The sequence below is a fragment of the Triturus cristatus genome, chromosome 2_1 (genome assembly GCF_964204655.1).
Source record: "Triturus cristatus chromosome 2_1, aTriCri1.1, whole genome shotgun sequence".
NCBI lineage: Eukaryota > Metazoa > Chordata > Amphibia > Caudata > Salamandridae > Triturus > Triturus cristatus.
Window position 1 is genome coordinate 1,126,639,151 of NC_140581.1, and position 26,697 is coordinate 1,126,665,847.

Consider the following 26,697-nt stretch of genomic DNA (forward strand, 5'->3'; position numbering starts at 1 on the left):
CCTCTACCACTTCCACCTCGAACTTCTTAAAATTCATGTTTCTAATTTCTTCTGAATTTGTATGCTTGTGTTGTTCTGAAATCGTATTTTAAGCATCAAGGCTGTCTATGGACCAGATGCAAAATGCCATTTTGCAGTCACAAATCCTATGATATGCGAAACAATAGGATTCACAACTGCAAAATATTTTTTTTCCGAGTACTAAACTCATTTTGTAAGCCAGAAAAAGCATTTAATGAGCCATTACAAATCGCAATTAGAAACGGTCATGAAAGAGGCATCCCTTCCAAGTAATGATTTGGAATTAAAGGGCTCAATGGTTTGTGACCGCAAATAAAACAATACAAATAAAAAACTAAAATAAGTTGCTGCAAACATGAATATAAAACAAATACTTAATCAAATTCTGGACAGAAGCCAATAAAAGTTGTTTTAGTAAATGATGGAATTATATACTTAACTATGGAAGAGGCAGAGTTAAACAGAGGATGAAACTATACAATGCCATGGCACAACGGTAACAGTTTTCACACAAGTCTATTTTTAATCAATTTACACTTTAAGTCCTTACCCCAAAATATCATTGCTAAGAGGAGAGGGTTGATAAGACACCTAAAAAAGGTACAAATCTAGCACATAAAACTAGCACTAGAAAAAAATCAACAGATTTTGGAAGGAACTTGGCACTTAATTTTCATTTTCCTAGACGCAATATCACAAACAGAAGTCTGATTGTAATACTCACCAGATCAAATTGATCAGGGCATTAAAATCACAGGCATTTTTAAAGAAAAACAGTACAAGTAACATAATACAAGAGCCCAACTTGTTGAGCTGTCCTTATGGCATTGCTGGCTAGCATTCTAGATTGAAGGCTGATTATGATGTCATGCACACACTTGCACGAGTACAGGAATAGAAGCTTGTAATGAAGATTTATTTTGTGTTTCCTGAATCAACCTTTCAACTGTTGAGTATGATGGGTACTCTGAGCATTAACAAATCTGGTCGACTCAGAATTCACTGAAGTAGCTCTTTTCTTCTCATTAAATAACTTCAAGCTTCCTTTTTAGGTCTCGCCTGACCCAGCGCATGCGCTGGTCTGGCGAGACTTAATGAGAGGGCTCCAAAAAGTGCTTCCAGGCCAGCCTAGAGCTACAGTGCATGTGCGCGGGCCCGCGCGCTGCGCTTTACCGCGATTACTTTCACTTTCGTGGCAGCGCGGCCGCTTTGCATAGCTAATAGGTCTCACTTTTGGGACCTTATAAGTATTTAGTTATGCAACTGTTGCATGGCTAAACACTTATAAGGTACCAAAGGCGAGACCTATTGGCTATGCCAATGCTTGTTTGCCTTGCTACCTCTTTTTTTTTGACCCTCTAATGTGAGAAAAACGAAATGTTACTTTGAATATTTCGTTACATCTTAACACCAGCAGAATACACTGAGACTACGAAACACACTTTAAAATAAATTCAGTAGAAGTAATAGTACATTACAGCATGTTCTAAAAACATTAAATCGATGTTGTGGTGTCAGCTGCTTGACCAAGTTTTGCACACTTCTGAGAATTCTATTTCAAAGTGCATGGTTGCAATTTAATGCAGATTTTAACATTCATAACCTATCCTCAGAATGAATTCTAGGCTTTTCTATAGATTAAAAATCTACTTCCCAAATATGCAGTGCTGGCACATTAACAGAAACCAATTTAAAAGAACTAGATCTAAATTTCATAGCGATGGCATGACTTGTCATCATATGTTTTGAACATGTATTGTATCTATGATGCCTTTGTAGCACTGAAATACTGACACCTCGAAGTACTGCCTTTTACGCCACATTTTAATGCCAATCAAGCAGAGAAACCAATGAGTCAAAATCTGTACAACTGTTGTCCGTACTTTATAATGAAGATGTTTCTGGAAGAATAATGTTTTTAGGCTTTAAAATAAAATGAAATTATTTGGCAGACAATTAGTTCTGTCAGTAATTAATTTAATTTGTTTCAGTGTCTATGCCTTGCACAATATAGTGACAGTGTCTGTCACTATAACATTCACAAATAGGTCTAATAGTGCATGTCTTTGATCTCTGGCTTGAGTATTCATATTCCATCACAAAAGAGTGGTTAAGATGGATAACTTGTTTTGCAGAGTACTTCAGGGCTTCATTCCTGCCCTCCCCCCTTTGTTCTATCTATTGTGTAGAACCTCCGAGTCTGATCCTCGAGAATTCAAGCTTGTCCTACCACCAATATGACGACATACAGATATAACTCCAAAAACATCAATCCATTGATTAAATAGCTGATCTCCACACCTACCTAGACAGACGTCAGACCTCAATGATGTAATGATGTAAAGGTGTGTTTCGATGAATTCACAAAAAAACACACTTCCTTTTTCTATCGCTCTCTCAAATTTCCACAATGGCCCCTCATACTGGACTCCCTAGAACTAGATGACTTGATCACTTGATTACTACAAATCCCCGAGAGATATCCTTGCCCCTTCCCTTGCATAGCTTTCTCATATTATGCCAAACAGCCTACTCCAGTCCTGGTTTTGGATCTCGTGACTACGAGTGAGCAGAGTGAGTTAGCAGAGCGGAGCAGGAAGAGCTGCGCGCAACACCGCGGGAGAACATTTTGGGAGAAAATCGCCAAAAAACCCCGGTCCTGGGAGCTAAAGTTGTGAGGAAGAGGGGGTCGCAGTGCCGCTGCCTGGGTGAGTGCGTACGGACAGTGGACAGCGGATAAAACCTGCGCCGCCATCACGGCAAAACGCTAACTGCTATCCGTCAACCGCCCCTCCCCCTTCTCTCCGGCTCCTTCTACCAGCTCTGCCAACCAGCTCTAGCTCTATCTCGCTCAAAACTCCCGCTAATCACTCGCCAAACCCCAGCCACGGCCTGCAAAATACTACCTCACCACCCCACCCACTGCATTTGGAGAGGTAAAAGATTTGGGACTGTGGACTTTGGACCTCAGTCTTGGATTTTGGATTTTTTTGGGGGAAAAAAATCTCCCACTGGAAAAGAAATCGGAAAAGACCTGTCGGTGATCATGACCGTAAGAGGCAAGCATGGCTGCCCTTTAGCAAGCGGCTGCAGCAAGTGCGTGCCCCTGGCGTCTTGAGGAGGCGACCTGAATAGTTCAGGTGCAGCCAGCAACTCAGCCTTGATAGCCCCGCTTGCCCCGCCCTTGTTCCAGCCCATCACCGCTTTTGCTCCAGCTCGCCACCGCCTCACTGCTTTACAGTAAACATCTTTAAACCACCTTAGTTGAAGTCCTAAAGTAGGTCTGACAACGACTCCAATAATCCCAACGACAACACCCCGACTTGAACTTACTATAGACCCACTCCAGGTTAAAATTGCTGTGTTTAGCCGACAGACTACTATCATAAGCAACCCTATCAACAAACAGGAAAAACGGGAAGCCAGGGTGCAGGATTGGAGATATCAAGATCGTTCCTCAGTTGCTCCTCGCAGTCCCAGTTACCTGGCCAACCCACCGTCTATCACCCAGCATCCATCACTCATCAGTTCCCCAGTGGGACAGTGGGACAGTTAACCAGCAAAACAGCAAAACAATTTACCAAAGCAAGCATCCTTCTTACAAATGAATAAGCCCTAAAGACGACCAACCACTAGGAAGACGTAGGAAGACATAGGGTCGTTTTCAGCTGTAAAAAACCCCTTAAAATGAGATCGGAATAAGTAAGGAAAGCTCCAACAAAGTCTACCAAAAAAAGCGCAAAGACGAAGGCAGCATCCTCCATGGCCCTCATGCAAACTCAATCTCCCACAAACTTACATTTAAAATCAGTATGATCATCTGACCACTGACAAGCTGGAACCAGGCCAGACAGAGCCCACAAACTCGATGATATAAAAGGTCTCATTAAGAGATTACTTCAGGAATTCAGCACCAGAGATAGCCTTGAGGAAAAAAAACAGTCCCTCCGATAAGCTTCAAGCTCCCCTTCTTATGAACAAAGAAGCTGCACCTCAACAAATTCTGGTTCCGCCCACGATTCATGCATCAAGAGTCCTTTCTAACGGATGCTTCAGACGCTCCAGTTGACAGTAGATTACATCAGGCCCCTGATCCACAGTCAGCTCAAACTGAACGGGCTCCTCCTCAAGTTATCATTTCCCAAGATGCACCTCTTCCAACTTCACAGTCTGCCCCAACCTCGCGTCAGTTCTCCCCAATAGCACTAAAATTCCCAAACTTAACCTTACCGGACAATCAAACAAGGAGCACTAGAGTCCTGTCACCACAGGTCATGACCTACCCACGTGCCCACCTTAGCAATCCCAACTAGTCATACTCAGAAAGTTCTCTAAACAATGCTGACCAAGGAGATCAAATGGTCAACCAAGAGTGGCCCAACGAGAATGTAATCCTCACTTCTTTAGATCTATCATTCTTCACCACTGAACCTAACAAGTCCACCATGCATGAAAAGCCCCCATCAATCGATCTTAATGACCTAGGGTCTCAATTACTGCAAACTCTTCAAACCACGGCCGCAGCACTGACCTACCATTCAGATAAGATGGACTTGCAGGTGCACCTTTTAAACACACTAGCGGTATACACCGCCGGGATTGATCAGAAACTGGAGGCGGTTAACTCACTCATTATAAAAGCCCAATCCCAAGCCCAACTGGTCCAATCAGTATGCTGCTGCTCTCCCATAATTGACTCCTTATCATCTTTACCTCAATTTCTTTCCTCAGAATTAACAGAAATCAAGAAGCATCCAGAACCAGGGCTCCATGATTCCCCGCTCCAGGCCTCGAGTTCTGCCCAGGACCCTACTCCTACCAAAGCGCAACCTCAACCCCTCCCTCCGCACCATGTGGAGCTAGCTGATGGCAATGTAATTCACACAGAACCAACTAACCCACATAATCAACACCAACTGTCAAAACGTGAAAAAAAAGACAGTGGACGAGCCGGAATAAACAAACTATGGAAACCAAAAGCTCAAGAGTTAGTTACCTGCCAAAGACCATCTCAGAATCGCTACGGGAAGAACAAGCTATTCCAGCTACGACAGGAGCAAATCCGAACCCGCAGCCAATGGCGCCTGAACTGGTTATCCAGAAAGAAATCTCACGACAGAACAGTCAATCGGTAGGGCCAGACCAAGACCTGCGGCTCCCCGCAGTTACTCTTCCAAGTAAAACCTGGTTTTAATCAACCCCCAACAGAGGCGCCAGTACCCAACACAGGGCAACAAGGGTCCGTATACCATCAGACGCCACCATCTATAGTGAAGGACAGCCTCCTGGGTCCACAGTGCACAGCCAAAGAGCAAGATCACTTGAATCCCTTAAATTTATCAAATCGTCACCAGTTGGTGGCCACAAGTAATAGACCCTCTGTTTTACTTCCTATCACCTATTACCAAGAACTGTCCCCTCAACCGCCTGCCCTAGTCACAACAATTCTGCAAACTGAAGAAAACTCAGAACAAACAAAGCCGGCAACGACTGACGATGTTTTCACACAAGCAATCAACAGCTCAGACACTAAACTACTGCTAACTCCAGAATACATCTCAAGAGACCCTCAAGATATCCTCAATCGAGGGAACATCCTCAGGCTCTTCAAATCATCGCCTGACTTAAGTACCCTACAATCGAAAGACATAGTTGCGATTGAATTTTTACCAACCACAGGATCCAACAAGGGTGAAGCAACTCAACTCACATTAGCATCTCCAGCAATTTGAGAATTGGTTCAGTCAAAAACCAAACAATTTAAAAACTGGGGCATAAAAATCACAACGCCAAGTGTCTCTCGCTATCCATCAATATTAGAAAACAACCAGGCTCATTCCCTTGGTACAACTTCGGCCCCTTTTTCAGTTCTAAAGTCAGCAAGAAGTCATTCGCCAACAATAACTCCAGAGTGCACATTCAACCAGAAAATCCCCGAGAGGATGTACTGGTCATGGTTGCCTAGGGCTCTATCAAGAACACGGAACGATTGAAACATCACTCACCATGGCCTAAAATTATGCTCCTGGTACATTAACGGATTTGGGCTGAAAAATCAATCCGCCGCCACCCTCGGTTTCTTAAAGAAATATGACATCATCCTCTTACAGGAAACATGGGCAGTAGAGAGCAACCCCATAGAAGGCTACCTGGAATTTATGTCATTCGCCTCAAGAAAGTCGAAGTTTGGCAGGCTGAGCGGAGGCCTTTCCATTTATGTATCAACTAAATTATCCTAACGCATTACATAGATACAATTTGACGAAAACTGGGTCTCTGGCATAGTGTTAGGAAGTTCACCCATTGATAGGCAGTTGCTGCTCCTTAATGTTTACATCTCCCCATCTACCGTCGATAAAAATCAAAAATTGACAATTTAACCAACATCAACTGCAATCTACTAAGTTAGCACGGCAGTATACCAACCATAATATCAGGAGACCAACACCAATCTCCATTGCAACTCTTTAGAGGACATAGGGATTGATCCCCCAATGGTTCCCGTACTCTTTGCTCCACAGTCGACTCCTACTGAAAACAGACCATCGAAACTGGGGGAGTACGTGGTTAAACAGCTAAGCAGTATAGGATTCACCGTGCTGAATGGGCGTCTTCATACGGACATTCCCCCTGCATGTACCCGTTCAGATGGTCAAACATACTCCTTTTTAGACTTCACCTTAGGGAGCAGAGAGGTACTTCCCCTGATCGAGAGCTACTACATCGCATCTCAAGCTGAGAGCGACCATCGGCCACGAATTTTAACACTATCAGTCAATATCCCATGTCACCAGGAACTAGCTTATACCCATTCAGATTGTCAAATAGAAAATCTAAAGCGAATAAAATGGACGGATGCTACGGCTCTCCCTATGATGGAAAAATGTAGAGCTCTATTACATTTTTCACAGGAGGCAGATACTTCGGTTATTAGCAGCTGGGTTAGCTTCATAAATCAATTATTCAAAGACTCACCACCAAAGCGGAGCATAAGGCAACAAGCATTTCAATTTTGCATCTCTCCTGCTACTAAGCAATTAAAAGTCCAAAGAAATCGAGCATTACGCCTATCTAGGAAGAGCCCAGGCGACAAAACCAAATTTATAACCTATGAGCAAGTCCAGGTAGCCATCAAGATCGCATTACGCAGGGAAAATCAGGCGGCTTCGGATCACTTTTGGCTGAAGCTTATCCACAAAAGCAAGAATCCCAATTCAAAGCAATTCTGGTCTCTTGTAAACCGGGGGCTACAAGGTTGAAGTGGTGACGGTAATGCAAACATCAGAGAAGACGAAAGGAGCCAATTCTTGTCAATGTATTTTAAAGACCATAAGATAAAGGATGACCATTCCGAAGCCCACAGTTCAGCCAACCCGGTGACTCCATGCTTACAGCCCAGGAGCTCAAGACAATCAGACCTATAGTTACTCATCCACTAATGTGCCAGAAGTGCCAATAATCAAGGGCCCGGCAAAAAACAACGACTTACCGTTGGAGTCCATACTGTCATCGGATGAGTTAAAGATCAGGCGTTTAGAAGTCTCACAATTACAGAACCTTTCTTGTGTCCTACTTTCACCCATTTCTCTCCTGCTTTTTTCTATCATCTTTTTTCTTGTTCTCACTAAACCACGTCAGGAGGGGTTAGCTAAGCATATGTTTCTGACTTAACAATGTTGTACAAACTACGATTGGCTAACCTTGTAACAGAAATCATAATGTCTTGTCTATAAAATTAATAAAATACTTTGAAATGAAAAAAACAGGATCTCATGTTCCATAAGGAAAGCCAGGGCCGAAGGAGCTCCAGGGCCAAACGGTCTTCCTCAGGCCATGTTTAAATTCGATGTAGACTTATGGTCAGCTTACCTGACCCCCCCTGTTTCTCCATTGCTGGCTAAACAACACCGTCCCAGAGTCTTGCCGAGGTGTTATCATTCACTCAATTTACAAAGGCGGGAAGAGAAATTACCCTAATAATTACCGAATGATAGCACTCTTAGAGTCCAAACAGTACGCCAGAATTTTATTAGAAGAGTTGCAGGCCTGGGCTGATACAACAAAGCGCCTCCCTTTTAACCAGACTAGATTTGTAGCCAACTCTGGCACAACAACTAATTTATTCACCTTAACTGTCCAGATGGAGAAAGCGGCAACTCAACAAACCCAGTTGCATTGCTTTTTTGTTGATTTTAAAGCGGCGTTTGACCATGTACCCCGGACCCTGCTGTGGCAAAAATTAGAGTCCTGGTGCATACCTACGACCCTTTTACATGCTATCGTCCAACTCCATTCAGAAACATGAATCAGAATCAAGCTAGGCGAAGGCTCCCACGTGTCCAGGAAAATCAGCACTAAATCTGGCGTAAAACAAGGCTGTGTGCTGGCTCCACTCCTTTTTAACTTGTTTATATCAGACCTATCTCTGTCACTAGATAGTGTCAATTGCCATCCCCCACAACTACACGGAACCCGCATCAGTAATCTGCTCTACGCCAATGACTTGGTGTTGCTAAGTCATACAAAAGTGGGCCTACAGAGGCTTCTCGACAAACTGCTTCCCTACACCATAAGAAATTCCTTCTAAGAACTGAACTTGTCCAAAACTAAAACAATATCTTTCGGGAAGGAAAGGAGGCAACGTGGTGGGTACTTCTTTAATAAAGCAAAACTCGAATCAACATCTTACTATAAATACTTGGGTATCTTTTTAGACAGTAGATGTTCATTCGTCAAGCAAAAAGAAACATTAAGGACCAAAGACTAGAGGCCGCTGCCGCGAAAACTGTCAAAACAGCTACTTGGCCCAAGTCTAACCCCCATGCTGAAAGTGATGAAGGCGAGGATAATCAACTCTCTGTCGTATGGGCATGAGATCACGAAGGGCACAACTAGTACTTTACTAAACCAACTAACAACCAACATTTTTAAACGTGCCTTTCGTCTGCCAAAATCAGCTTCACCAGTCCAGGTTCGACTCGAACTGGGCCTACTGGATCATTATGCCGTTGAGGCTGGCGCGTTTATAAAGTTCTGCAATAGCCTGCGCCATTCAAGGGAGGGCTCCCTGGAGGCCAGGCTTTGGTGAGAAACAGCAAAATACCAGACCAGCCAGAAGGACCGGCAATTCCTGGACCACAGCCTAAAATTACTAGAAGTCAAAGAACTCTGGGCAACAAACCCCTCCCAGCTGGTGCTAAAGGCTGCCATTAAGAAGAGCGTCCGATTGTGGTCTTTTCATTCAGACAGGGCAACTCTGTCAAAAAGGAAACACGCCTGGGCAGTAATTTCCAATTTTAAACTAGGTGTTGAGTTGCCCCACTTAACAAGCACATTTGCACTTTACTGGAAACAAATGTTTTTAGCTCTAAGGATGGGTGACTGGCCATTATTAAAGAACCTGCCTGAATGGCCTCGTTCAGGTAACAACATCGAATGCAGGATGTGTCGCTATCACTCCGAAGCAATGGAACACATAGTTTGTGCATGTCCCGCTATGCTCACAGACAGACGGCTACTATTACGGGGTGAATGGATCAGGCTAGGAGTTTGATCATGCCGCCAGGCCATAATAGCAGCCCTAAACCCTGAAAACATTAAGCTGAACATTGGGCTCACCAAATTTGTCAACAAAGCGTCAAAACTGCTGGAAGATATTACCGCCGCCAAATCCCCTTTACTTCAGCAGGGCGGCAGCCAGCCTGCTGGATCAACAACAGAACCATAGTCTGCTAATATTAGCTGAACTGTTCCTGATCTCCCAGGTGAACATTATCTGCCCACAATGCACTTGAAGGTTTTAACTGATTTATAAGTTCTGCATTGTCTTTTTAAACTAACGGTTTCTTTTTTCTTTTTTTCTTTTTTTAACGAATCGATCATGTTTTCAAGTTGACCATCATCTGTCTACAATGCTCTTGTGGGTTTCTATTCAGTGGTCCTTTTTATGATGAACCAAACAAGTTTAATTTGTAATGGTTTTAACCAAACAATAAAGTCTATTGTATATTAACATGGGGACAAAATCTGCAAACCTCTTTCTCGCCCCCCTTAAGTCAAATGCCTTGTTTCCCATAGACCACCTAAACAGCCTTAGTACATCCCCTCGCAAATCCCAGACTAGACTTTTGAAAAGCAATATTAAAATGCGTCTCCTAATCTGCCTTGGACGACTCAAGCAATTCTGCACTCAGCAGCGAGACTGGTCTCTAATTCAGGAAAGTTTCAACCACATCACTCACTACTTTCTTCACAGACTCTATTGGTTCCCACTAAATGCAAGACCCCAATTTAAAGTGTCTTGTTGATTTTCAAATCAGTTGCATTTCTCTTACATTCTCCACCTCTACCCTGTAAATGCTCACTCGAAGATCTGTATCTTCTACCTGTTTAGCTGTTTGTGAATTTTAAAGGGTGTAATTGTGTTGATTTACATGTACAGCACATTAATACTTGTGGCTGCAGGAGTGTTACATAAGACTGTTAGATATACAAACATGAGTTTTCTCATTTCATTCAGAAAGGTTGAAAATTGTCAAATTTCAGCATATAATGATACCTTCACAATTGGCTTCATCACATTCATATACAACTCTCTGTGAGCACCTTGAAGTCTTGGTAACACCACAATATAAATACCAATGACCCTAGGGTCAGTGAGCTGACGATACCAGTGACGGGAATTCTGTGCAGCGAAACGTAAGGTACCAATTACTGAGTCACCACCACTGAGCACAATAGAACAGATGAAAAAATTGATCCCATGGCACTATTCCAATGGAGACTAATGCAAGAGAAATGATAAATTAGAAAACCACTGTAAAATAGTTCTATGCATACCAAGTCACCACAGAGGCACGAAAGGAGAGCGTGGTGATTATACATCTCAGAAACTACAGACCGATTACAAACGAATAAGTGAAGTGCAAAATGAATGAGCAGGATTCATATTATGTTTTAAGCTTTAAAACCAAAAAATCAAGAATTGCCTAGTAAGCTGGCTTGTGTAATTTTTTGCCAGCACCTCTGTCCTTCTAGAAAATACTTCAGGAGAAAATGTATTTTCTCTAGCTAACCCCTTCAAAGTCAGCCCCATTCACTGCAAACATCTCATGGTACAAAGAAAAAATATGACAGCACGGTCTCAATGCTAACACCTCATTACCAAGGCAATGCAGGCAATTCAGGGATGCTACACAACTGGAGTCAAGGGAGACACATCTGAGGTTCTGTAGGGCACTGTGAGGTGTGGAAGCCAAAACTGGAGAGTGAAATATGCATACTGTCTTTATCAGCCAACAGTGTCATCAAGCCCAATCATGCCCGTTCCCCATTGATATGACTCACGTTCCTCAACCTCATGATATAAAGGAAAACAAAAGCTAAGTGAATATTAATAAATAGCAATCTGGCCGTTCTTAGCGGGTTGCACTCTATCAGCTTACTTTCAATAAATAGCAGGCATAAACCACAGACTGTGTATACCATGGTGATGCATTTGGTATAATAATGCCAATACATTCACTTTCAAATCTTTCACAAAAATAGATTAAAAACAGGCAACTGACTGTGCAAAATCCTTGAATATAGACCTGTTGTCAATAAGAATATGAACTCTATCCACTAGAAACAACTCAATTCTGGATACCGAAGGCGCAACACCATGCCTCCAGTCTGTGTCCTTAAAATATTAAACAGATAGCTGCAGCTGTTCATAAAGTCAGAAAAACACATTTAAGGACAGTGATTTCTCACCTTTCATGTATCTGGTTATCTTCACTATATTCCACTGAACCATTTTCTTTCATTGGCTGTGGAAAAGATGGACACAAATAAAGATTATGTAAGGTTATGTGCAAGCATTGTCTTACTTATAGGTTTAAGCTCAATGTCGAAATAAGAAAACATATTGCTATGTTTCAAGAGATTCATACTAATGATAGATAGCAGACAAATACTTTAAAGTACAAGTGTTTGAGATGGCCTGATATATATGATATAGATCTCAATATGGCAGTAGACATGTTGTGTAACTTTTCAACACGAAAAGTATCTTTGAACTTTCTAAGCACTACATTTCTGGTGATGGTTGATTCCTCGTTTAATATGTACAAGTCAGATAAAACCCTGTGCAAAGTATAAGGTAGACAGAGAAGACAGCTTTAGGTAGAGCAGTGCTACATTTGTAAATTGATAAGTGCCAGGGCCCAAGATATTTCTCAGGAGCCCATTGCAGTTTCCATCATTTACGGTCCATGACAGCGCTTCCAAATACCAGTAACAACACCACCTATTTACCATTACAATCCTACAAATGTGAAAATTGGTACAACACTGGGTGATGCAAAGCTGTAGGACCGGCCTGAGCACCTTGGTATAACTACTTTTGTAATCGTACATTGAAATGTTAAAGACTTTGCTCATGTGCTTTTTTTAAAACAGACTGACAGCACCACTATATGACTATATGCTGGACAGTCACAAATATGTGCTGGTGTTATGAAATAAGTGCTGGGGTGGAGCACCTGAAACCACCAGCACAAATTAAGCACTGGGGAAGAGTTGTCATCACTGCTAATATATATGGAAAATATATACTCGTACATATACATATACCAAAGGACTACAAATGTACACATTAAGACCCTATGCAGGCTAATCGGAATGCAACTGCATAATTTCTGTAAAAACTAGGCTTCCATACACAGCTTGTACAACATACCAAGAAGAAGGATATAACAGAGGTAGTGATGGAGGCTCTTTGCATACTTTATCAAACTGGAATGAACGGAGTAAAAGATCTCAAAACTCAGTCATCATTAAGACTACTCAAGTACTATTGTACACCACCATAATAGTTTCCAAGATTATGGGAAGAGGAGCACGATTTATCAAATGAGATGATATGGTAATGTATTGCGCTTCAACACCACCTATGCCAGGGACCTGCAAGAATGCTAGAAATCGACAGACACTTTGAGAAAATGACAAAGGCTGAGGATAAAGCCCACACTTGCCTCGCCAGTCAATTTAAAACTATACCCTATGCCTGTACGACACGTTCTTCTTTTTTTTATTACACTGTATGTCCGGTCCTAGTTGGGGCCGTCTCTCAAAAACCAACTGCAGAGATTTTGAAAATTCAAAGCAGCTCCTCACACTGTGAAAGTGAGTTGTACAGAGGTGCCTGAGAGACAGCCAGCATTTGCTTACATGGTGGGATAAAGGAGCTGCACAATAGATATCCTGCTAAATGCAGCTTTAGAAACAGTTTCACATTTGCAGGTGGTAATAAGGTGGAATGTGCAATTGCAGTGGCAGGTCCTGAAACAGGGTATTTTAGAGTGAGCTACTCCACAACAATATTCACTAACGATCCCAGCACTTATGAAAATGCAGTTGGCACCTGATGAGCTCTCAGCCCCTCTCCCAGACTGCAGACATTCATAGCTAGAGTCTCGTAAGGATGACCAGGGCCCGCAGTGAGCTTGGCAGCGGTAGTGACCATTCAAGTGCTGCTTTCCTGCACTATCCACACTACTCATTCTAGTGAGCAGATGCAGCTGGCTGTCGAGCTTAGCACATTTGTTTAAGGTTAACTAAATGAACAATAATTTCAAGTTCAGCCATTTAAAGTCTGCCAAGAAGCTGCTGAGTTCCTCTCAGAGCTGGCCCAGGTGATCTAGCCTTCCTTTACGTCTAGCTGAAAGCAGCAGTGAAACTCAGTCCAGCATCCAGGGCCTGCATCGCTGCTCCCTCTGGCTGCAGCTTTATTTATTTAGTTTTTTATTGTTTTTTTAGAGTTCTATATAGTGCAAAAGTAGACCAGAGAAATCGGGTATCAGAGCGCTTTACATGAGCACCAGTTTCGTTATAGATGGACACATTAATTTCTTTTAGGCACGGAGAGATTAAGTGATTTGCCCAGAATCACAGGATGTTGAGCGCCGTTGCCGAGACTCGAACCCGGTTTCCAAGCTTCGAAGTTGGCCGCTCTAGCCGTAAGCCTACATCAGCAGACCACCTTACAGAAGTACTGTGAGAGTTCTAGGCACACTGTGGACAGTCGTACATCTAACTGCACCAAGCGATACAACTGATGCTGCCCCAGCTCTGCAGCTTTCCAAGAGTCGCCGGCCTGATGGTAGACATCCCAGTATGGCAGACGGCTTGTGGGCACTGCAGCTGTCGGTGGGGGATGTGTGCATATGCTCAGTGGTGTGCAAGCAGTTAAGCATGACCTTTAGAAAACTACCTCCATCAAAAGCATAGGTTAAGCGCTGATTGCGTGGCGATGGTGGATAACTGTAGGATGAGTAGGGCTGGTTATTTTTATGGTTAATAGCTAACAATCACTGTCGAGCATAGACAGCTCGTCCAGAGTTATCTTTTTTTCTTTACTCTTTGGCCATGTGACCCTTCAAAAATAATGTGGGAAACAAACTTTTAAGTATCAGAATGCATGGACTGAAAGCAGGCCTGGATAAGCTCCTTACGAGTAAACACTTGAGTACTGTGTTTTTACAGTGTTTACAAAAAATAGTGCTTTACAAAAATCTTCTGGCTTATTTTTATGTAAATAATAAAAACTCTGATAAATAAGGCTGTGTAAAAGTAAGGAAAAGTTAGGAAAACACTCAAAAAACACTGTAATTGACAAAAATTAAACACTGACAAAAGAAAACCCTATCAATAAGGTATGTTTTTGTGGTCTCGGAGTCTGACAAATAATAGTACTTATTGGGCACAGATCAAGTCAATGCTATTGTAAATCCCTCGGTGCCTTTACACAATATGTACATTTCTTTTAACTGTGTTGGGTGTTGTGCGATGTGCAATGATGTGCTTGTTGTGCGGTGGGTTTTGCATGATAACACGTGGGTTTTTTATGATAACACGCGTGCAGTGTGTGTTGGGTGATGACAGTAACTCCCACCAGACAGCTAAATCTTTCTGTTTAAAAGCCCTCAGAAATCTGGTTAGAGCACGTACCGAAATTCTGAGGTTTGTGGCAAACACTGCAGCCCTCCAAATTTCACTGGGCAAATTTCAGAAAGTCAATCCTGTCATAACTGCTGGAAAATTGGCTGCCAAGCAACAAAATCCTCAAGTTAGTCCCAAACTATTGGAGAAAAACTTGTAATGGGTCTTATTTATTACACCCGATACATTCTGACCACAACAGTGAGGAGGGCATGATAAATATCGCACAAACACCAGGTCACTCATAATGAGGGCGTAACACTGCTTTCACCTTTATCCTTCAGTACCTATGAAATGTCAATACTACAATATTAACCGAGTGCTTTGGCTGCCAATTTTAAAGTCATCTTTAAAACTAAGATAGCACTTAATACAAAAACCATAATCTACCTCTGCAAGCGATAATCATGTATGATGAGCTGTACTTTACCTCAGGAGAGTCTTCGGGTAAAGATGAACCATCACAGTCAGTGTCCTCTGCTTTTTCTTCTGGCATCTTAACATTGGATTCTAGAGGATGAACAACCACATAGGGGAATCAAGCAAGGTAACATGAACAGGTAGGTTTTACATTAACAATGCTTAATTTCCACATCTCCTGATTTAAACTATATTGTATCTAAGGAAATAGATCTTCAGTAGATGGATGGTCTTAAGTGATACAAATGCTTAAAGGAGTGTCACAAAGAACCCAAAGTATGATACTGGTACCATAGCTGGGTTTCCGTACATCAGTTCGCAAAAATGTTTAAATCCATTACAGTCACAAGAGTTATAAAATTGAAACGTTTGGTGCCATAAAATTTAACAGCACCCAGAGACTGTGTCTAGCGTTTGTGCTTTCCTTTCCAAATAGCTTTTTACTAATAATCTTATGTTAATGATAATATGAACCTTCCCAGAGAACTTGGGCCTATCTGTCAAAGAAACTCATAACTCTAGACCTGTGCATTTACTCTTATACACAGGTGTAGATGAACAAGTTACTTACGTCTGATAATTCTCTTTCTTTGGATACAGTTATCTAACCACAGAGTCCTCAGCTTTTTATTTTCCTCTTGGCGCCAGACTGGATCTGGAACTTTTCCAGGAACTGGTTCATGCCAACAGATGGCGCCAACAGACTCAGAGGCAACATCACACCACTTAAGTGTCAGGATGGAGACTTATATAAGTGCCACCCCTGCACGCTGATGCCAGTTTTCATATCAACTCTTTCAGACCTAGATCAGACTTAATACATTGTAAGCCTTAAAGTGTGCCAAGCCTAACTTGTGACCTTTTTGCAATATTGAAAGTCCACTCCGCAGAATGAAAAGAGGGAGGGTGGTGAGGAATCTGCTGTTAAATGGAGAATACACCAGAAAGAGTGAAAATCATTCACGAACAGAAGCGGGTGATGAGAAATCCCCCTAAACCTACCTGTTTGGAACATGGTAAGAATGAGAGATCAAAGACCTAGATGAGGATGATCGAAAATAACGCACATAGCAATCTCAAAAAGCGAAAAAAAAGAGCATAATTGATCAATCTCAAAACAAAACTGTTCCTCATGGGACTCACTAATTCACTTTTTGTTACCAATTAACAGACTTGGAGTTAACACATACTCTGATGCAAACATATATATCGAGTTGTAATAGAATTAATAGTAAGATGGCTGTTCAGTTATGAAAATGCACCGCATAGGACGGGGATGAGATATGACGACTAATACCAAAAAGTGTAGAAGAAAATAGTGCTCGTCCCATGTTGAATAACGTGATTCAATAATGATGAGACCAAGACATCACTTTGATTATCAATGTAATGCACTGTTCTTATCTTTCCCTTTGTTCTGTTGAAAAAAAACCTTAAAACCAATGCAAAAAAACTGCACCTGAAAGAGTGTTGTTCTTCTGATCCATACTTCTAATTGCAGATTTCTGTCCTCTCTAGATTCTGAAGCTGTACTTCGCACAAGGTTGGGAAGTTAGAGGAGAGTTCTTCAAACCAGCTCCTGCAGTGCTGAGGAGGTGAAATTGCGCTCTACACTTGAGAATTAAAACAATAATGGTTGGTCAAGGTATGTATGGACAACCATGTGTCCACCTGGCAGACGTCAAACACGGGAACACCCATAGCCAGTGTTGCGGTGGCAGCCTTGGCTCTGGTAGAATAGAACCTAGGACCCACACAAGGCTCCTTGATGACCATGCCATAGCTTGTTTTTATACAGAAGTACATAAGTACATAGCAGCAACATGTCATCCAAGAAAGTGGTGTGCAGAAGTGGCACTGACTCACCTGCAGCTCACTGACAAGGCACACAGAAGTATTTGCGATGAGGGATACCACTTTTAAGGTCAGCCATGTCAATGAACAACTGTGCATAGGCTAGATGGGCATGCACGTTGGGGTGTCAGATTGGTACGACTGAGGTGAAACCTTTGCCCAGATAGTGTTAACATGGGTGAATAAGATTACTAAATGTGGTGCACTGCGCCGCATAAATGGCCTTTTCTTGACGCATTTTTAAAGATGCATCAGGTGACTTGAAAAACGTAGATTAGGCAGGCAAAAGCAGAAAGGCCAAAAGACCGGCAATTAACCTTTAACGTTACCCATAGCAAAGCCTTGCCAGGCCATTTACAAAACAAACAGCGGAACATTTGACAACTTGCCTGAAAGGGATCAACTTATTTCATCTGCACTAGACCACAAACGCCACCCAACAATCAGAATAAATGGATTTGGTATATGGGCATCGACCTGCATATATACCATACACTAACTTCTGCAGGCCGATCAGACCCACTCAGCTGGTCCTGCTGTATCACCATACATGGCTTTGTAGGCTGTGGAGATTTAGGTGCAGAACCCTGCACTCTTGCTGGGACTGAAGATCATCCCATAGAGACAGAAGGGAAGGAGGGCAAATGCTGAGTACCACACTGTGTTTGGCTACAGGCGATACCCTGAAAGTATCCTCAGAATAAACAGCATTTTTTTGTGGCATTGACTAGGGATAGGAAGTCTAGGGAGAAAACAGTAGCCCCAGTGTCTTTCAAGTGCAACAGCACACAAAGAACTTGTCTACAAAAATCCTGAGCCATCAAATGGCACACATCCAGGCATGATGCCTAATTACCTGCCACTGGAGTGACCTACACAAATCTCACTATTTTGACAGGCTTGCCTCCGAGTCCTGTCTGTCTTGGACTTTTTCAGTAAAAGCATTTCCGAATTCCTTTGGAATGGCAGGCAAGACCTCACTGGCCTTATCTTTGGGGGAAAGCGTATAGCACCACAGCAGGCAGGCAGGCAGGCAATTTTCAGGGACCTTAAAGCCAGATTGGCAAATGAGAAGGCCATCTTCCATAATTTCTATGTGCTTTGAGTCCTTAAAAGGCGAAGCAGTGGGGAATGTAATTTGTTTGAACTTGCTGGTGGCAGCCTGAACCATCAAACTCTCAGGAGTTGGATGCTGGGCCAAACATGCAAGGTGACATGGGGCAGATCTATGATGCCTTGCCAAGGGGTGACTTACTAGATGAGTTGAGTACAGCTTGGACCAGGTCGCAATCAATGTCTCTGTCAAACCTTGTTAAAGTGCACCAAGGGTTCTGAAGTTGCAGGCCAGGCTGTAAGATTTCCGTCAATAGATTTGCCTTGGTCTCTTCTGTCTCCTCGTCATCGCAGACATCATATGGAATGTTTTTGAGGCCCTCAACAGGGTTTCAAACCTTTAGTAGTACAGATGTAAAGTGGGTGGAACTGCCTCAGAATCCTTCCAAGTAGTGAGCTGCGCGTTGAGTATCTCATAGCACCAGGAGCCAAAACAGCTGCTTGAGCTGACGGGACCAGAGTGATCTGTGCAGCAGGTGTTGAGTAATGGGTTGGTGCTGACTGGAAGTCAGGCAGGGGGCCAAGAGGGTCAGTTGGTACCAGGGCAGGTCCCACCATCAGAAATCAGACTGCGGTACCCCTGAGGTTCCATGGGGACCTCAAGGTGCTTCAGAGGGAACCTGCATCGCCCAGATAATTTGCAGTTTAGCTTCCTTGAAGGCATTTACTTGCTGCAAGGTAGATAACAGCGTAGGAGAACTTAGAACATGCTGGAACCATCCTGGGGAACGGGACAAGGTGAGTGGAGTAGGGTGCTTTGAGTGTTAACTGCATGACGTCTCCTTGAGCATCAGTAGAAAGTGACCCTCACGGGCCTGTGTTCATGGCAGGACTTGTACCTAGACTTCACCTTCCACTTACACATTGACAGTGAGTTGGAGAGGGTCGGTGTGGAGCTCGGTCTGCCCCACTGTCTGTGCTTAGTGACTACTGTTTTCCTTTCCAATCCCCGATGACCTTGAGGTGCATCAGGGAGGACTGTTTGCAGGACCTTAGACACCATAGTCAGAATTTGTGCAGAACCAAGACAGACATCTGCTTTCTACAGTCAGAGCATGGTTTGAAACATTTGGTCTTCCTTAGCACACTGTTGTAAAGACAACAATTTTGGAGGTGGTAAAACACTGAGGAAAAAACTTGAGAGCTGACCTCTGGAATTGGGTTGAAGGCTGCTGAAAGAAAGAAAATGGACACCTATATTCAGCTTTGCGCTTTCACGTCTAGAGGTGGTGTGAAGTTACAACAGAGTTCAAGGGTCCAACCTGCTGGCACAATACAGAGATTGCTGTAAACGTTCTGTATATGTCCGGCGCATAGCACAATAAAAAGGTGAGGAATGTGCAGCTAGGAGTATCCCTCAGAATTACAAGTTTAGGTGATTCACATACATGCCCAGAAGTACAACTGGAAACAATATTTTTAACAATATTTTTTTCGATATTTTACTAGTTACCATTATACAGATAGGATGTCGATCTTTTTGACAACGATATTTATTTCCCGATATTTATGTACCACGATACTTGTGTAGTCGATATTATGTCAGTGATCCAGCAGGCACATCTCTTTTGTGGATTTCAGAGCCATACTGGCTGAAGAAAACACCTTTTTAGCAAATTGCTCCATCCTCTTAGATTCTCTATCTCTAGGCGTGGATGGGAAAGAGCCTGTAGACTGCTTAGTAGAGCTTGATGCCTGGATTACTAAGCTCTCAGGGGATGGGTAAGCTGGATCACCAGGCACTACCTTATATCTCCTTGCGACTGATCTGGACACAGCAGCGGCAGTCATTGGCTTCTGCCAAACCTCTAAAATGGCCTTAGGCAAAGCCTCATTAAATGGAAGCAGAGGTTCCGATGCAGAAAAAGAAGAATAAAGCACCTCTGTTAAAATATTTTATTTTATCTCTGCAGTAGGTGAAGGCAAGTCCAGCAGATCAGCTGCTTTTCTTATTATGGAATGGTATGAGGAAACCTCCTGCGATGGAAGGCCTTTCGGTGAAGAGAGCTCCCACTCCGGAGATGTGTCCAAATCACTAGCCTCCTGCAGCCCCTCAAATTCCTGCATAGGCTCAATAATTTCAGCCTCTTCCTGCTGCTCTTGATATTCTTCCTCATCCAACAGCTTCTGTGCCTCCCTTTTGGATCTCATCCTGGGTACCGGCATGGGCGGCGCCAGGCATGGTGCCGGTGACTTCGGGACTGGCATGGATGGAGGCTCCACCAGAGAGGACTCCAATTGCAGTCTTCTCTCCAGGGATTGCACTGGCATCGAGAACCTCGGCATCAGAAGAGCCCAACTCCCCGGGGTCATCGGCATTAAAAGCATGAATGGCGCCAATGCAAAATGAGGTGGCAAGCCTCCAAGGCTGTATGAAAGCAGTCCCATGGGGCCAACAGGCGCACCAGGAGTGTTAGCCGCCTTGGCAAACATGCCAAACAGCGCATTCAAGAAATGCAATGGATCCGTACCTGGAGCCAGAAAGGATGGGTACGGCTCTGGTACCGCTGATTCAGAGACAGTTTGAGGAGGCTGTTTGACTGGATCCGGTCGTAGTGCCAGAGACACTGGAGCCGGAGATGGGGAGGCCGGAAGCGAAGGCATCACTTCTCTGGGCACCGGAGAGATTCTCGGAGCTGGAGAGTTTGCCGGAGTCACCTGAGAAGAGGAAGGTGAGACTTCACCCTTGCAGTGACGCCGGAGTACGGGGGACCCCGACTTCAGTGATTTATCCTTAGATGAACGGCCTCTGGATCCATGACGCCGCTTGTTCTTGTGCTTCAATGACTTTGAGGTATGTGGAGTCGGCGATTTGGATTTGGATCTCGTCCTTTTCTGACCCCTTTTCTGTTTCTTTGCCCTGGTAATAAACAGCTTGGCTTCCCTCTCTTTCAGGGCCTTCAAATTCATGCGTTTGCATGACGAACACCCCTCGATGTCGTGGTCCGACGAGAGTCACCAAAGACAATCTTCATGGGGGACAGTGATAGACATATGACCCCCACATTCCCTGCAAGGTTTAAAACCAGACTTCTTCTGGGAAGCCATGCCACTACTACAATTTCAGGAAGAACCTGCAACAATCAAACTCCAGAAACGGAGAGCCCTAGAAAAAGAAAATTTTTTTTATGCGTTTACAGAAAAAAGGGAACTGTCATCATCACGCCGTCAAGGTCTTCTTATGGCTCTGATAACATCACACGGAGTCACGTGCGTAGCCGTCCCATTTTGACCTCCTCATCGATGTGGGAGAGCTATGGAGAAAAGTTTCAGAGGAATGCTGCGCATGGGGTAATTCAAAAGGTGAGGAATCCAGAGGCAGATGTATCCATCACAAGCAAAGCTATGGCCAATGTTAACCAACCAATAAAGTGTCTAGAGGTGACTATTATGTTTTCTCTTTTCCATGGCACATGGTGCCATCAACATTGAGAATAATAGACCAGAATACATGCACAGTATCATCCCTTGAGATGAGGTGTCCAGGAAATGCTGGTAGTTCCAGTAGGTGATGTAGATTCGCAAACCTCTGCTAACCCTTAAAACAGAAATGTATTTTTATGAAAGATGCAAAAGTCATGCTTTTCAAAGAACCATTTTATGATGCCCATTCCTGGGGAACACTTCACTTCTTGCCTAGAAGTGATTTCGTTTTGTAATAATCTATGGTGCAAATAATCCCATAAATGTATATAATAACAGAAAACTGAATTTCAATATGGTTTAAATATCACTTTGGCAACTGCTTCGATGAAATTCAGTTTGAGTTAAATGTTTTAATCTAGAGCATAAATCTATACACTGTATATTGATTATTTTTGCATTCAACATATTTGTATATAATAAAGAGAGCCAACGGCACTCTGGTGTGTTAATGGGAGGTGAAGGATTACAGTGTGAGTTACATTAGCGACTATCTTCTAAAAAGTACCATCTACAGTGATGGAGACATTCCTTGCTTGTTTTCAGGGTATGATTCACCTTCAATGCTTAAAATACCTGGTCTTTGATCCTTTGACACTGCAATCTGATTTGATGATTGTAAGAGGTTCTGGGTCTCCTCATGCACAACATTAAGGAGAGATTGGATGACATCTTGATCATCATCATCTTCATAATATTCATCCTGAATCTCAGCATCTGTGGATAAAACAAGACACAGATTGACCAATGTCATTAAAAAAACAATGTGCAAGGCTTATTAACTGAAAAATCACTTGTGGCAAACATTATAAAATAGAGGAGCGGTTTGACATTAAGGGGTCGATTACGATTCCATTCGGAAGGGCTCCGAATCAGATTTGGGTTTGCCAAATCCGATTTGGAACCCTGGTTGATGACCGAATCGTACACAGTTCCCAACGACCGGTTACGATGTCCGTAAACCGGTAGGGCTGTCCGAATCTGTTCAGAAAGGCATTCAGATAGGTCAAGTCTTTCAGAGCAGAATCGTACAGCTCTATGGACTCAATTTCCGAGCGACCGCTTACGATGACCGATTCGGACAGCCATTCCAAATCGTTTTTTCCGGAATTAATTGGCTGCTGGAATCTGTCTTTGGGGGCCTGTAGCAGGCACCACTTTTCCCGGAGCCTTCCGAATCGGGCCCGTGGGGGTACCCGAGGGACCCCCCTGTCCAACAATGCACAGTGTGGCAGGTAACAGGGTGCAAGGTTTTCCCCAGCCACCCCTTACTTCAATGGGAGTCTGTGTTCTCCTTTGGAACACAGGCTCCCATTGAAGTCGCTGGGTGTCCAATCGAATTGTATCCGGAAGCATCCGGATACATCCAAATCACTCGTTTGGACTCACCTGATCCGAGTCATCTGGAAAGCATTCCTGGACCGATTCGGTAGGTATGGTTTCCTGACAAGATCGTAATCGGGCCTCAAGTGCTAAAGCCCATGAGTATATTGGTGTGTCTGCAGTATGCCCAGCACCTTTTTTAATAATCAAATTTGCACTGTCAATTCAAGATGTAAATGATGATTAGTGAGTCCACCCAGGAAAATCAGCTGGATTCCGAGAATGGAAAAAGCATGTGGTGAAGATCTAAATGCAAGCCACTCATCTGAAGATAGCACCCTCAAATCATACACAGCATAAACAGAATGCAAGCACAACAGACTCCCTCTCCACTTGTGTGAGATGTAAAGGAAGCATTTTTTGGTAAAGCAGAACAAAAGCTAATTTGAATGTTTTTTTAATGGACAAAAAAAGGAGGAAATTTGCTCTAAAGCAAAATATCATTAATCAGAAAGAATTTAAGGATAAAAAGCAAGAGAAGGTCACTAGAAATGTTGACAAGATTATGCTTGCATATGAATTTGTCACTCGCTATGTTATCAATCTATTTTTCTAATCCATTCCACAGAGAATAGAAAACCTGATTGTCACTCAACTGGAATCGGACATCTCCCTTTGCCCAAAGCTTTGCGTCACTGTCAAAATCAACCAGTCATTAACTCAACCAGCTCATAAAATAATAACATAACAAAACAGCAAAATAAAGACTGCAAACTCCCACAACAATAGTAAAAAGTAAACAACATATAATCAGCAGCAATAAATCATACAAATGTAATTTGATTAATTTTAAAAGTGAAACTGAAAAGCTTTATGGTACATTCTGTATTTTACTTCACAGCATGGTAGTTTAAGGAAGCACATGCAGTATGATCAGTACAAAGTGATCGTTTTCCATCAGGAAGGTAACAGAACAGATCACAGACACCTTCTGGAGCTGTAGCACAGTACAAACCTCTAAATAGTTAGAAATACCAATAACCATGCAAGGTTTTAAGAGTCCTCCAAGCTCCATCAAGACAGCATTCCAGCAAAACTCACTATACTGCCCCAGGCCTAGGATTTAGTCCAAAGGACAACCAGTCAAACATAAGGACTGCCTGTAAGAGTAAAGGTTCCATATCCTAAATGTGCAAATCTGATAAGAAATTAAAACCACCCTAGATCAGACATTATGTTACACAGTTCCGGTGACCCTGATGTATTGGAGGACTATTCTATGCCAGACATTGTCACACTCATAGAGAGGTATTGGATTAGAGAGGCTAACCTAAAATCACCTATTGCCTCGGATGTGGTCTTGAGCCCGCCTCTGTATTGTTTACCTAGCCATCCATCATTACCGGCTTTGTATAGTAGTAAGCCATCTTCGAGGGTTTCTTTAATAGGCTCAATGAACTCTTTGCACTGTGATTTATCTGTGTCCACAGGGGCCCAAGCATTTCTGCAGTTATTTATTCGGGAAGGGGAAGAGGCATGCAAGGTGGGGGGCATGCGAGGAAAGGGCCCACTCAGATATTTTATTATGAGTGGAGAAGAACCTATCCTCGATTTTGACTTTGTTGGATAGATGAGTTTCTGATTCTGACCATGTGCTGGGAGTGCTGTCTCCAATCCTAAAAGGGGTGCAGTATCTCACCTCCCTTGGCTTATGTTAAAGGAATAAAGAAGGGGGCACTGGAATGAAATCTCAGGCCTCCCAGACTACCGCAGTGGCAAGAAATGGGGTGGCAGAAATTAGAATTCAGGCGGGTGATCATGGTGGATTTGGGGGCCACTCCTTTTGGGCAACCCAATGGTAACTCTGAGGCCACTAAGGAGATTGACAACTAGCCCTCTTCTTTCTTTTCAAAACCATTTACCAGAAGAACGATGTTATGTAGCCCAAAAGTGCAAATGTAGCTATAATTGAGAATCCTCTTCCTATTTTTCCGATATTTAAAAAAGGGGTTCCCTTACTCCTGGGGTTGTAGTCTTGCAAGATGTCGCTTCTTGTGTTAATTTACCAAGGGCAAAATGCCAGAAAGGGAAAAGGAAGAGAACCCAGCACATTATGAAATGTAAGTCTAAAAAACTCAGGTTCTCTAATGTTTCAAAAGAGTCTGCTCCCATTATTCCGTTTCAAGACGTTGTTCTTCATTTAGTTCCAGAGATTGAGTCCCCAGAAGTAACTAGTATGCGCTATACTAGAAGTACCAATCCAAGAGTGCTATCGGCTGGAGAAGGGGCTAACAAATATGGGGGTAGCTGCCCATAATTACTGGGGTGGCACAAACGTGGGTATCGTGAAGGATGATGATGGGGATGGGATTGTTGAAGTGGTGAGAACTGATGAACAAGAGCGTGGAGTCCCCAAGAGGCTGAGTGGGTCCCTAAAAGATCTCTCCCAGTTCATCCTCGTGGGGAATCCTCTTCTTTATGTACTGCTCCCAAATTCACGAGGACTCTTAATAGAGAAGCTCCCACTGCTGCTTTATTCAGGGACTGGGCCAAGGCATAATAAATAATCGTGTTCAAGGACCTGGTTTTGGCCACCTCTTTAATGCCTTGAATTGTTTTTCCTTGTTTGATAGTGAACTCGGCCCATTGAATAGAAGTGTTATCTTACAGCTTTTACTAGAAATAAGAGCCCTTTGCCTTGTGTCAAGTAAAGATATTGAACAGGTTTATTTGGATCCCCTTCCTCCACTTCCGAGTTTTAGGGTCACATTTGGTTCTAGGATTGTTGTAATGCTAATCCTGGCCAATGTGGACCATTTCTGGAAGAAAGATATTGATGTTTTTCTGTTTGAATTCACCATAGACCCTAATGGGCCCCCAGGAGTTCATTCAACATTCTTGCAGTAGTAGGGGGGTTGCAAATTTGAAGGATATCACAATCTCAATTGGTAGAGATAAGGGAAGGAAAGTGTTAAACATTGTGGGATATGAGGACCAGTGGGCCAGGGATCCTGGGAAGGGAGGTGAGTTAGCTCCCTGGAGTTGGGTAGCAGGTGCATTGAATGCTTCCAAAAAAAAAAAAACTTCCAATGTTGCAGAGTTAGACCCTTGGGCAAAATCCTGTCCTGGAATATGGCAGAACTGAGACAGTCTAATTCCAAGTTAAATTTTGTATGCATTTTTGTCCATTGGTAACTTGCTTACCGGAAACGGGATATGTTCTGATTTTAAATATGTGAATTATTTTGTATTTTCTTGTGCGGCAAAACCCACGGTAAAAAGTCATGCAAGTGGAGGTACAGCCATCTTCTTTAGGAGTAGTATAAATTGGAATCCTAAGGTGTTTGTCCATCCCTCAAAACTTTGCATCTGCTGAAAGTTAGCCCTGTGCATTGTAATAAGGGGACCTTAAACATCCTTTCTTTTGGTAAATGTGTATGTATATCCCCCCTGGGCGGTCTTCTGACTCTTAGTTCAGTCTATCTTTTCTTTTGTATACAATATTAGTGTTTCGGAAGATTGCACATTGATTATTATTGTGGGAGATTTTAATGCTACATC

General features: G+C 43.0%; 1 protein-coding gene across 8 annotated transcripts in view; it reads right to left on the minus strand.

Moving 5' to 3' along the window:
• PTPN13 (protein tyrosine phosphatase non-receptor type 13) overlaps nt 1–26,697 on the minus strand; it is an 830,096-nt gene that overhangs the window by 87,223 nt on the left and 716,176 nt on the right. For all 8 annotated transcript variants that reach the window (XM_085636547.1, XM_085636545.1, XM_085636546.1 and 5 more), the window contains 3 exons: nt 22,390–22,530; nt 15,434–15,513; nt 11,776–11,831 (listed from right to left, as the gene is read on the minus strand). In XM_085636547.1, the coding sequence (XP_085492673.1) occupies nt 11,776–11,831; nt 15,434–15,513; nt 22,390–22,530 (277 nt within the window). The remainder of the gene's footprint in view (nt 1–11,775; nt 11,832–15,433; nt 15,514–22,389; nt 22,531–26,697) is intronic.